Source organism: Papaver somniferum, chromosome 10, assembly GCF_003573695.1.
Source record: "Papaver somniferum cultivar HN1 chromosome 10, ASM357369v1, whole genome shotgun sequence".
NCBI classification, from domain to species: Eukaryota; Viridiplantae; Streptophyta; class Magnoliopsida; order Ranunculales; family Papaveraceae; genus Papaver; species Papaver somniferum.
In genome coordinates, this window is record NC_039367.1 from 51,479,104 (window position 1) to 51,492,674 (window position 13,571).

The 13,571-nt window shown below is 36.0% G+C and overlaps 1 protein-coding gene across 4 annotated transcripts; it reads right to left on the reverse strand.

Moving 5' to 3' along the window:
- Positions 1–6,789: 6,789 nt before the first annotated feature.
- Positions 6,790–9,002, reverse strand: LOC113318871 (probable serine/threonine-protein kinase PBL7). 4 transcript variants are annotated; one of them, XM_026567153.1, is made up of 5 exons: positions 8,837–9,002; positions 8,124–8,296; positions 7,819–7,959; positions 7,350–7,741; positions 6,790–7,232 (listed from the first exon to the last, which is right to left on the reverse strand). In XM_026567153.1, exons 3-5 carry the CDS (start codon positions 7,937–7,939, stop codon positions 7,014–7,016), a joined length of 732 nt encoding a protein of 243 aa, XP_026422938.1. In that variant the 5' UTR covers positions 7,940–7,959; positions 8,124–8,296; positions 8,837–9,002; the 3' UTR covers positions 6,790–7,013. The 4 variants fall into 4 exon arrangements, with proteins under 4 accessions (XP_026422938.1, XP_026422937.1, XP_026422936.1 ...); XM_026567152.1 differs by having other exon boundaries at positions 7,819–8,004; positions 8,837–9,001; XM_026567151.1 differs by having other exon boundaries at positions 7,819–8,008; positions 8,843–9,000.
- Positions 9,003–13,571: the final 4,569 nt, after the last annotated feature.

Below are 13,571 nucleotides of genomic sequence, written 5' to 3' on the forward strand. Positions count from 1 at the left end.
ATTGACGAGCTTTAGGGTCTTTACAAGTTCATTCCAGAAATGAAGTGGTTTTCATTCCAGCACTTCAGTGTTTTGTCTTGTTGTCTTATTTATACCAATTCATTTACCAAATGAACTATATGGAATGCAAGTTCATTCCAGTGAAAAACCTGATTCAAAAATCAGTACACATCCCATTGAATAAACATTATCATTTCAGTAAAAGTTCTAGGAAAAGTTGTGTTCATTCCGGAAAATAAAGTTCATTTCAGTAAATGAACTGATAGAGTGGCAGTTCATTCCAGATAATGAAATACATATCCCAAAGAAAATCACATTTAAAAAGGTAAGAAAAATACCATAACCTGCTACAAAAATATCAGTACAAACATATCCCATTATACCATCAACATTTCAGTAGCATATTCATTACATAAAATAATATAAACTAGAAATAAAAATTCAGGCATACTACTGCAGCATTAATACACGACAAGTATCTTTGTTGTGGTTCCCAATTTCCTGCAATTTGAGCACTCCATTGGCCTCCTCTCCTTCTCATAGGCACTGCGAATATGCTTATTTGGTGGTCTCCCTAGAGGTGTCCTTGGAATACCAGGAAGGACTTTCTCTTCAGGTTCATACACTTCTGGCCTATCGTAGTTGGGAATGGGTCGAATTGCAGGAGCATAAGAATTGCGAAAATTGTTCGACCCAAAGTAAGGCTGAATAAACCTCAACATATCAGTACCATTCATAGTAATAGCAGCAGTGGCGTGAGCACGGGGGAAACCAAACACTTTTCATCTTTGGAAAGTGCACGTCATCTGCCTCAGATCAACAACATGAGAGCTGGGAGAGTGAACCTTATATATATCATTTCCTGACTCGGTAACATTCCATGGACGACCTATATCGACATGTGAATTGAGTGAAGCTTTATATATGGGAGTCAAACTATCATGATAATTTCTACCGAGCTCACGCCTTTCTGCACTCATCCTCATAATCTTTATCCTAATCTCATCAACTGAAGAGCAGCTGGAGGAAGATCCCTTTCACTATAAATCCAGTTATTTATGAGTGTGTCCCATACCTACATCCTATGAAAAAAGCATTTTCCCAGTGCTTTGGATCGATATTTCTAAGGTAATTGACAACCCAACCACATCCTATGATGCACATCTCATTCAAAGCAGACTCATATTTGGAAACGCTGTAGCAGTATGCAGCTTTATGGAGAAAATACAAAACTTGTTTATAATTTTCATGTGATTTCTTGATGGGGAGGTTATTCTTCAAATGATAGAAACACTAACTATGATAAGATTTGGGAACACTTTATTTTAGACCTTCATGACGATCAGTGATAAAGGTGATAGAACGAGAGTCGACACACAAGTTTTCCATGAACCACTCCCACCCTTCAATGTCTTCTCCAGGAACTAAAGCATGCGCAAAAGGAAAAAATCCAACAGAATGAAAAGAACACAAAAAAAACTAAAAGTGTCAGTTTATTAAGAAATCAATGCATAGAAAAACTTAAACAAAAAAATGAAGGTTTTATTCCAGAAATGAAGACCTTCTTCTTAACAAAATAAAAAAGTAACAGATAAGCAAACAACATGAATACATCTTAAAAATCAAGACCTTGACAAAAGTAAAAGATAACACAAAGCAGCAGGAGTTCATTCCCACTTATGAACAGCTAAAAACTTAACAAAAAAAGGGTTCATTCTTAAAATGAAGACCTTCTTCTTAACAAAATAACAAAGTAACTGATAGGAAATACTTATTCTTTAACAGAAAATGAGTTTATCCTAAAAAGTGAAAGCCTTAATAGAGAAACTTCATTCGTTCACATTGCTCTTAAAAATCAAACAACAAACTAATATGAGTTACACAGAAAAGAAAGGAAATTTATCTTGGTTTCCATTCACACCAGTGACAGCCATCAATGTTCCCTTGAATCTCCCAGTGGGAAATGTTGCATCACAGTAAAACATAGGGCGCATGAACTGGTATCCTTCCATACAGGCAACAAAACATATGAAAATCCTCTGAAAACGTTTAGTCTATTTATCATACTCAAACTTAATATAACTGCCAGTATTGGTAGCTTTTATTGCTTCAACATACCAAACAAGATCTGTAAAAGTTTTTACATCATCACCATATATATCTGCCTTAGATGATTCCTTCCCTTTATAAGCATGATGGTATTGTATGTCAATATCGTAACAACTCTTCACCTGAGCAACCATATCATTAGGCTTTCTCGACGGATTTGACTATATTTGCTCCTTGAATAGATGTTTAATCAATTTCTTATTCACAGGGGGGTCCTTCAGTTTATAAGCACCACCACATTTATGCTCCCCATTGAATTCCTTGATAGCAAAGACACTTTTAGCGATATCGATTGGAATACAATGCAGATACCAAGGACATTTTGTATCCCTACCGCACCTGCCTGTAAACCGAAGTCTGTCATTCTTAACCTTTGCAACAGTATAACCAGACTTAATGCAATATTTGTTGATAGCTAAGGGAACCTCATCAACACCACCATGAAAAACTTGACCAACACCTTTAAAAATATCCTCTCAACCTTCAGATAAAAGAGGTTTCAATTTCTCATGACCTTCCGTCAGGTATTTGATTTTTGAAGTCTCAGTGAACCTAGTATATGATTCATCGTCACTGAGCGACTACGTTGAAATACCAGAAGAATAGCTAGAAGAAACACCATTACAAGCCTCCTCAACAAACAGATCAAAACTTGACAAATTTCTCGAACAAGTAACATCAATTAGACCCTGAAGAGAATAATCACAATTGATGAGAGTTTTATCACAACCTTTGCCACTAATAAATCTTATTCTCCGAGGAGTCAAGTTTCTCCAATAATCACAAACATAGATTTTAAAGTCACGAATCATAGTATCTAAAGAAACTTTCAACGGAATACCATCCCCTTTGTAGTACACAACAACATAACAACTGGAGAGGGCCATACTGAACCTGAAAAATGAACACACACACAAAAATAGTTCATTATTGGAATGAAGCTGAAACAAGATATCTTCATTCAATAACATTCTAACAGATAAACAAAGCATCAACACTACTTTTTCCTTAACAAAATAAAGAGTTCATTCCACGAATGAAGCCATAACAGAATGCCTTCATTTATTAACATCCTAACAGATAAACAAAGCAACAACAATACTTCTTCCTTAACAAAATAAAGAGTTCATTTTCGGAATGAAGCCTAAACAAAATGATTTTATTCGTTAACATCCTAACAGATAAACAAAGCACTAACAATACTTCTTCCATGACAAAAGAAGAGTTCATTCTCGGAGTGAAGCCATAACAGAACAACACTAATAGCTTTTTCCTTAACAAAATAAAGAGTTCATTCCAAGAAATGAAGCCTTAACATAATGACTTCATTCATTAACATCCTAAAAAAGATAAAAAAAAATCACCAACAAATACTTATTCTATGATAAAAGAAGAGTTCATTCTTGGAATGAAGCCGTAACCTATTAATAGCTTCTTCCTTAACAAAATAAAGAGTTCATTCTAACAAATGAAGCCTTACAGAACCACTTCATTCGTTTTAATCAAAGAAAAACTTAGCTGATCTGTAATTCAAGGAAATGATTAGCGTGAAAACTCACCAGCAATAAGAAGAATACAAATCAAACTCCAAAAAAACACCGATCTACGAATCTGTAATTCCAAAAAATCAACTCCAACCGAATCAATCTTCAAAAATCCTCAATCAATCTTCAAAAATTCTCGAATCAAATCTCCAAAAAGCCTCGAATCAATCTTCAAAAACCCTCGAATCAAATATTCAAAAAGCCTCTAATTAACTCCAAATCGAACTCCGTAATCAAGTTCACTATGTAATCAAATCAACCTTCATAACCAAGTTAATCTGATGTAAATCGACTCGATCTTGGTATCAAAAACGAAATCGAGGAAGATTTCGTAAACCCTAGAAGAAGAAAAAAAATGCAGCAAAAGAAGAAAATCGACAGATCAGAGTAGGAGAGAGAAAATTTTCTGAAACTGATTCTTGCTATTTCTTGTTTATATATGTCGGTAAAAGGACCAAATAATAAAATTTAGACCAAACGATAATTTTTTTGCACGTGCAGAGGTGTTTTGGTAACAGAAAAAGAATATTCTGTGTGGGTGGACAAAACCCTAGGACTAAATGATATTTTCTAGGACCAAACTATAATTTATATTACCAAATAAGACCAAACGGACAATTGACTAGTTCAATTGGACTAGACTGTCTCTAATATATTATTTGTAGGACCAATTGGTATTTCCTACTAATATTATTTTCTTTTTTAGAAAATCTTAAATATGGTTCACCAAATATTCATTCCCTCGGTCTCTCTTGTTTTCACCAAATATTTTCGTTCTCATCTCAGAGAGTTTTTCTTCCGAAAGAAAAACGAATGAAACCCAATTTTTCTCTCAGAATCGAAGCCCAGGGATCTTTTTATCTTTACTAACCAAATCAAAATCTTACACTTAGTAATCAAAACCCAGAAAACTCGATATATTCTCTAAGAGCAACTGCAATGGTGCGCTCAAAACCAAAGATCAAAGAAGAAAAACGACCAAATTTGAGTTTAGTCTGTGGTGCTACGCTACGGTACCAGAGTATATTTGGTCGAGCGTGGATATAACGTTGATTTTCTAGTGAAGCGTGGATATAATGCTCGTCTGAAATGGGCGTACATATAACCAACGTCTTTCATAGGGCGTGGATTAAACGAACGTCTGTTATGGGGCGAACATATAGCTCACGCCCGATAACAGACGGATATATAGTTAACGCCTGGTGGCGCGGAGGTGAAACATACGCCTGATTTCAGGCGAACATATTAGACTATCCCAAAATCACACACGTACATCACACGTGTTCTTCTATTCTCAAACATGACAAAGCAATAAAAAATTAACCCTGCTATTTCGTTCAATGAGAGGTATGAATGGTTAATTTAACAAGTTCAAAGAATCCAATTACTGGGACAAATGAATAAGAAAATATCTTACAGTAGCTATGATTGTTTCTTACTTGTCTTCATCGACGAATCAGGTCATTTCCGCCTTAGATGCAGATCATGATGTAGCTATATTAGAAAGCTAAAAGATAGAGGGTGAGAGATAGCAGCTAGTTGTAGGTCGGACCTGGTCACCAAGTGTTGGAAAAAATTGGGTTTCACAAAGGATGAATGAATCAGAGAAGAAAGTGTTGCACTCCAAAACTTTCAAGGCTTGTATAAATTTCTTTTAGACAAATATTTCTACCCTCCCAATAACAATTGGCGATTACAACAGGTATGCGAAATATTGCCTTCAGGATACAATGAAAGCCCTGCAACGAAAACTGAATTCAAGGTTTGTACCCCTTGATTCAATCAAGAACACACAAAGAGATTTCTGATTTCTGATGATGCTTTTTGAAACAGAGAAAACAGATTGATTTTTCTTATATGTTAAACGAAACTGGGAGAAGCTATTTATAAAGGGTTTTGCACCTGTTGGGAATAGGTTTTTATTCGCCAACAGGTTTCTATTCACGAAACGTCAGGTTCCTTCATCAACAGACATCAATGGTGTCTTTTGGATTCGAAATTTTCGAACAGGCTTTTATCGACCAAATAAAACCGTCAGTTCAAAAAATTCTTCCGGGGGCGTTGCCCCCTTGAAACCCCCACCAGGGGCGGTCTCCCCTGGACCCCCACGACCTGACCTGTCAGGTCGACCACAGCCTGGGGGGCGATGCCCCCCAGGACCCCCTTTGGTTAGCGGCGTTGAAAATATTCCAACATACAATAGTTCACATACTACAGGAATCCTTTTGGGTTGGACTTTGTAGCCTTAGTTATATGTATGTACTGATATTATGGATTATTTATATGGATTATGGAAAAAGATTTATCATGGATTTTGGATGCCGAGATGCATCAGCGTTAAGACACCAGGAAATACGATCGACGAATCTTTGAGAATTGTCCCAAGGTTTTAATTTTTCTCTTTCATCCTTCAACGAGGTCCTGAAGACACAGTATATAACGATGAGATGGGAGACCCTTCTACTTTACTTTATGGTCGGATGAAAAATTGTTTTGATGATCACCTTGGGACATACCTCGGTGATGTCGAGAAAAAAGACCCCAAAATGGTGCCAATCACTGTCAGAAGTTGGTTGATTGTCCATTGCCAATAATAGAGAAAACCCTAGGCCTCGCTGTAGTGCCATGTTTAAGAATATGCACCACGAAGCATTTGTGGGAATATATTCATCGTCTAAAATTTCCTGTAGTTATGTGTCTACAAGTTTCTGTTCTTAGGTGAATCACATTTTTTTACTATAACCATACAAAGTCTTTTACGGATTAAGTTGGGAAATCCTGTCTTCCTGGATTTTTTTTTCTTCATACGAATACACCATAAGAATTACCCAAACAGTTGCATCCTACATTCCTACGTGTATACAAGATCCTCAAACTTTATTTTGGGTTGCCCAAGTACAGACTACAATGGCCAATGAAACATCCTTCTGTCTCTGATAATATATGACTACTTCTTTCTTTACACAAGGTCAGGCCAAACAGCATCCCAGCTAAGGAAAATGAATTGAGTCTATCTTAGATCTGAGGTGACTTGGTTGACTGTATGCAGTCTGGAACTTGGAGATGGATCAGCCATTTACAATGGCGTTCAGCCAGCTTAATGTTTATGCTAGAACAAAAGAGTATTACTATGCGATGATTCAAACTCCTTCAGTAAGCTATAAAACTTCAGGAAACATTCCCATTCACCAACCCAGCCAGACCGAGTTCAATCCGAGTGTATCAAAAAACAAAAAAAAGAAGTATTTATCTAAAACATAAAAAGTACTGATTACCTACAGAAAACCTTCCAGCATACCGTTATGACCGGATGAGAAAAAAGATGAGCAAATTTACTACAGGAAAGGATGTTTGAATGTATCAAGCTTCTTTTTTATCCCATGATTCACCTTCATCTTTTGAGAGTACATCTGAAAGAAGAGTCACAATTTTTGCTATAGGAGGTCTCTTGCTAGCATCTTCTTGTATACACATTTCGGCGACAGTAAGAGCTGCAGCAAGTCCTTCTCTTGGATAACATCCTCCCAAGACTGGGTCAGCAATCTGTGAGAAGTTTTTAGTCTCAAGAAATGGTCGTGCCTGCAAAGTCAACAAGGTGATAAATTAAAGAAATGCAGAAGAACAAACATGTGTTCCACTTTTTAAAAATTTGAAAATGAAATAAATGAATAGTGGACAAAGGGTGAGAAAAGTTACCCATAAAACAACAGCGCGCTCTCGAGAAGCCAGGTTTTTTTGAATTGCCTTCCGCCCAGTGATCAATTCGAGCAAAACAACACCTAATCTGTAGATATCACATTCCCTAGTGAGCATGCCGGTCATAACGTGTTCTGGAGGACCATAACCTAATGTGCCCATCACCTTTCCAGAAGCACCGCGGCAATTCCAAGCAGGACCAGGTTTTGCAGTACTAAAATTGGACAGCTTCGGATTAAATTTTTCATCGATTAAAATATTAGATGGTCTAAGGTCTCCATAGATTATAGGAGGATCCTTTTGATCATGCAAATACTTTAAAGCCTTGGCAACACCCTCTGCTATCTTCATCCTGGTCTTCCAGTCTAGAGGCTTCTTGCCGATTTCATGCTCTACAACCCAGAAGATCAAGTTAGTTAATATAATTGTTTTACCATGTCATTATGCATAAGACGGTGAGAAACCTAACCATATAAATGAAGATCCAGCGACTGTGACGGCATTAGCTCATAAACGATAAATAGAACGCTCCCTTTATCATGGTAGCCAATCTGCTTGCCGATGTTAGAATGCTCAAGTCCGCTGAGCATTTGAATCTCAGCTCGAAATTCTGCACGTCCTTGTTGGGTATTCTTTGTAAGCTTTTTCACAGCAACTTTCTAAAAGGGCAGTTTACCAGATAATAAACAACCATGTATGTACTAATTCTTCTCTTTTCTTATTTTTCTTATGAATATAGTATAAATATGCAATTAAGAGGTGGTGACGACTCACCTGGCCGTCTTCGAGAATACCCTTATACACATGTCCCAATCTTCCTTCCCCTAAAAAATGCTCTTGATTGAAGTTATCAGTGGCAGCAATTAGCTCTCTTAATTTGAATTTACGAGCATTGGCAACAACATATTGAGGAGATTCCGGTTGGTCTGCCCTAACACCTTGAGTTCCTGAAAGCAAAATATATACACAGGAAACATCTTAAGATTTTCACCATTCCATTGTTGACGATTAGCTGCTCCATAACTATCAATCTTGTCATAGAACAAATTTTCCCACAACAACACTGACTTATTACCCTTAATTACCCATGATTTAATTGAGAAAATAAGAACAAAAGACGTTAATGGCCAACCTTTCTACAATGTTTACTTACAACCGAACCACAAAGTCATCACAGAAACAAAGGTGTACATTTTTTTCCTAACTACCCTTAAACCAAAATTTTCAAACAATAAAAACCCATTTCAAGATTTCTACAAGCTCAATTTTGTTATAAGCATCCTTTAATTTACAAATAAAAACTAGTTCGACGTAATCATACAAAGTGAGTCCCCAGATCTTCTGAGACAAAATCTAAAATACCAAGAAGATGGAAAATCTTCTATCGAAAGAGGCCAATACGAGAACAAAGGTATGCGACTGATCAAGACTGAAAAATTAGAGAAATATCGGAACCATTTAAACTATGAATATAGAAGATAGAGCACCTGTACCATCAGCACCTAGCCATACCCAGAGAAAAAGAAGAGCAATGAAATTGGGGGAAGTTTCTTATTTTAGACCGCGTCTGAGCATTTCTACATGAATATGAACAGTCGCGTGACCAGAAACTGCTTTTTTCTTCTGTCCTGTAACAAGGGCTCAACCCGTGCCGGGGATTATATTTGTTGGTATAATCGTAAGATTTGACTTTCGCCTACCAGAAATACGGGCTTTTCTTGAAATTTCTGTTTAGTAGGGGCTTGGTGAGGGAGTGGTAACATCTTTTTTATTTTTTATTTTTTTTATTTTTTAAGAACTACAAATAAAGATTAACTAACTAAAACGATGCCATCATCAAACTAAAATCAAGAACACCAGATTACATGCAAACTACTTGCAAAACCTGTAATAGACCACATCAGGCATTTCAATACGTTTCAAAAAGCGAGATCTCCCAATATGAATTTGTCTTTCACCAGGTCCGTTTATCAATTCCTTGATAGTTCGTGTATCCTGATCTTACTTTTATGTTATTGAGGTTTTCGTAACCTCTTTCAGGCAAGATAGACAGTAATCACAAAGTTTTTTTCACTCGGACTTTGTGATTCCTCAAGATAGATATCTGAAAACTGATCTTGATTGATCTTTTAAAGATTTTTCTTGAGAGGTGGTTAAGAATCTAGGCTGCTGTCGGGAGTTGTAAGTTCCGGATTTGTGAGGTTTGCTAGCTTTGTCTATAGCAAACAGATTTCCATACCCTGATCTTTGATCTAAACGGAAATCAAATAGACTTATCTGTTAGAGGCAGATTGGTATCAAAAGTCTTCACTTAGGTTGAAGCAACTTTTAGGATGTAAAGGACGTCAGCTAAGGGAATTAATAATGTAGAGCCTTGCGAGGTTCAAGAGATGTAAATATCGCGACTCTAACTGAATCTTTTGGTGGGTGGATTCGGTCTCAACTACATTCCATTCCGAAGTGTGATAGTAGGCTAGTGTTAGTAGCGGCTTAATACAGTTTGGTGTTCAAATGTGGACGAGTTCCCGAGGTATTTCTGCTATTGCGGTTTCCTCGTTAACAAAACTCTTGTATGTGTGTATGCTTTTACTTTTCCACATCTTTTGATTGTTAAAAATACTATACGAGTTCATACTCTTATCAAAACGAAAAAGTTGGGTGTGTACTTGGTACCCCTGCGTTTTTAGGCCTAAAGTGTTGGGGTCTACTAGATTCATGTCCTTTTGGAATCAAGCTGATGAAAGAACAATTCATATTCCAGCCTGTGCAATCAAAATACTAACATCCCAAACATCCGCCATTAAATCTTTTTTGATGATATGCCAAGTTGTCTTGAAAAACTCCATAGGATTCCCATCAGGTCCCGGAGATTTGAAATTTTTGCAACTCATAGCGCAAATTCCATGGGTAGTGTCACTCCTTAAAAACGAATAAGAGAATACCAATTAGCTCAAATTAGGTCCTAGTATACACTCTTTCACCCACCCACGCCGCCTCCCCCGCCCAGAAGTCTTTCATACACTCCTTTGGTTAAACATTTTTACTCCAACTCAATATTAATGAATATTATATCTCTAACCAAATGAAGGAATTAATTCATTATGTGTTTCTCAGTATCCATGAAATATCAATAAAAAAAATAAGTGTGCAAACTCTAGAATTTGTAAAGATAAACTTTGAACTCCCAACCTTAGCTCAGTATTCTCTTTATGTTGTAAAGTATGTTTTGATTCTTCTGAAGGCTCAGGACGTCTTCGTTGTGTCGAAACCCATTCCTTTGATTCCTAATGAGACCATGTTTTCGATAACCTTGAACCAATAATGGTAGTCCGGACGTCCCTATCATGAGTACTTTAAGGTTTTACTATCCAAACATAAAGTCCACATGGCTTACGCTAGCAAAGATAACATTATTTGAAAACAATATAAGAAAAAAAAATATCATTCTCATATTAATGGATATTGAATTCAGAAAATGAAACAAGTTTTATCAATGTTTCAACTTGAAAATCTTCGCAAAATAATACTCAAAACAAACTCTCATTAAGGTGATCAAAGAACCAGTGTCTCTCTGTAGTAACCTTACTGAGAATAAGGGGAAAAAATATGTAAAAATAAATCACGACAAGGAAGATATCCTACTTCTTTTCACACTCTGCAGCGATAACTTTGGAAAGACTCTAACTAACTCAATATTTACTCTATTACCTGAAAGGAAAATCAACACAAGGTTAGATCCTTGGAATCGCAGGTTCATTTTTAAACCATAAATTTACTGTTAAGTAAAAGAGTTCAAATTATTTTTAAGTTTTTTTCTTTAAAGTTTATTCTTGAACATCAACAACCGCTACCAAATCGTTTTTGATAATATTCCGAGTTGTCTGGAAAAACTCCATAGGATTCCCATCAGGTCCTGAAGATTTGAAAATTTTCCAACTCTTATAGCAAATTCCATGGATAGTGTGTCACTCCTTCAAAACGAATAAGAGACTACCAATTAGCTCAAATTAGGTCCTAGTATACACTCCTCCACTCACCCACGCGGCCTCCCCTCCCCGAAGTCTTTCATTTACTCCTTTGGGTGAAAGAGCGGTTGATAGTCTTCACTACCCGACAGACTGTTTAATTGGGCTAATCCAAGTATAAACTATTGAAATCATTAATCTCTTAAATTAGGATAGTCCGAGCGATCTAACATAAGAGCCACTCCAATTTTACCTAGGTTGCGCTTCTACTCATAGTCGCGTGGCAACATCTTGTCGTTAAAGAAAATGCCATGCTAGTACTTGTAATAAGGATCTTTCGGAATTTTTGTATGTCAAATCTTAATCTTGATGTCGATATAAACATATGCTTAACTAATTCCCTACTTAAACAACTGATCATTCAATCATACTTGGTGATATTACTAGTAGAGCATAAACAACATGCATTAAAGAGATCATGAATATCAAGAAAGAATACATCAATTGATAAACATTTTTGAGATTTTGGATTATATCTCTAACCAATAAGAAGGAATTAATTCATTATGTGTTTCTCAATATCCATGAAATATGAATAAAAAAAACAAGTGTGCAAACTCTATAAATTATGAAGATAAATTTTGAAATCCCAACCTTAGCTCAGTATTCTCTTTGTGTTGTAAAGTATGTTTTGATTCTTCTGAAGGCTCAGGAAGTCTCCGTTCTGCCGAAACCCATTCCTTTGATTCCTAATGAGACCATGTTTGCGACAACCCTGAACCGGTAATGGTAGTCCGGCCGTTCCTATCATTAGTAATTTAAGGTTATATTATCCAAACATAAAGTCCACATAGTTCACGCTAGCAAAGATAACATTTATTTGAAAACAATAAAAGGAAAAAAAACATCATTCTCATATTAATGAATATTGAGTTTGACTAAAAACATTTAGCCAAAAAAAGAAACAAGTTTTATCAAGGTTTCGACATGAAAATCTTTGCAAAATAATACTCAAAAAAAACTCTCATTAAGGTGATCAAAGCACCAGTGTCTCTCTGTGATAACATTACTGAGAATAAGGAAAAAAAAACATATGTAAAAAGAAACCACGACAAGGAAGATATCCTACTTCTTTCCACACTATGCAGCGACAACTCGGGAAAGACTCTAACTAACTTAATATTTACTCTATTACCTGAAAGGAAAATGAACACAAGGTCAGAGCTTTGGAATCTCTAGTTCATTCTAAACCATCAACTTACTGTTAAGTAAAAGAGTATCAAAGTGTTTTTAACAATATCAAGGAAGGTTACGAGAGTATATAAGAATGGCTCAAACGCCCAGTAAAATTACCGCTTACCTTTAGTCGTTAACACTTTGGGAAAGACACACACACATAAATGATAAACATTCACATTTATCTACCCACGTCACTCACAAGCGTAATTGCTATTATGTCCATGTTCACAGGTGCTCTCAAGCATGATAGCTATGGGGGACTTGACCTCTCAACAAACAATTCAACGCGGAATAACTTCGACGAATAACAAACACTCAAATAGAAATTCATCTATTAAATAACTATTACTTGTAATACTATCTTGGAGAGGAGAGTAACCTACTTAGGCGAAATCTCTTACATTCGCTAGTTTAAAGACTTCTTTGGGATCAAGATGCGTCTACTAATACCATTGGTGGGAATCTAGAATCTGCATTTTTTTTTTAGTTTTGACTAATGGTTGTTAACTCTTGATTGCACCTAGTTTGATTATTCTTGAGAGCCTTCTCTTCTAACATAAGGTCACTGATATAACTTTTACGTGGGTGGTTGCGTCCCATTGGTTTCTAGCTGATTAACTGATATGAGATGTGATTATAAAGGGAACTCAGGTTGGAAATTTATGATTTTCAACCGATGTGGGATTATACAAACACGGTTTTCACTAACTTAAAAAAAGCAATATCTTACCTAAAACAGAAACAATTCGCCTTTTCCTTCTGGAAGTAAAGTAAATACTGCTCGAACCCTAATTTCCAATTTCAAAACAGAAACCCTAATTTATTTCCAATCTTCATTCAAGTCTGTAATTGAACTACTAATTATTCTTTTTCATACTGTGTTCTCCAAACCCATCTCTAATTACTCAATTTCCTAATCGATTCACAATAAATCAATCATCAATTTAAAGAAACCCTATATTATACTCTCTGAATCTTCTCTTTTAATCAATCAAATCAACACCTCCTTCGTCAACCA

What these genes read in the sequence shown, in the direction of transcription:
- LOC113318871 (XM_026567153.1), bottom strand. Translation starts at nt 7,939, where the DNA reads ATGCTCAGCGGACTTGAGCATTCTAACATCGGCAAGCAGATTGGCTAC. An exon ending in GCTGGATCTTCATTTATATG is followed by an intron (nt 7,742 to 7,818) that starts GTTAGGTTTCTC and finishes TCTGGGTTGTAG; the next exon opens with AGCATGAAATCGGCAAGAAG. An exon ending in AGCGCGCTGTTGTTTTATGG is followed by an intron (nt 7,233 to 7,349) that starts GTAACTTTTCTC and finishes TTGACTTTGCAG; the next exon opens with GCACGACCATTTCTTGAGAC.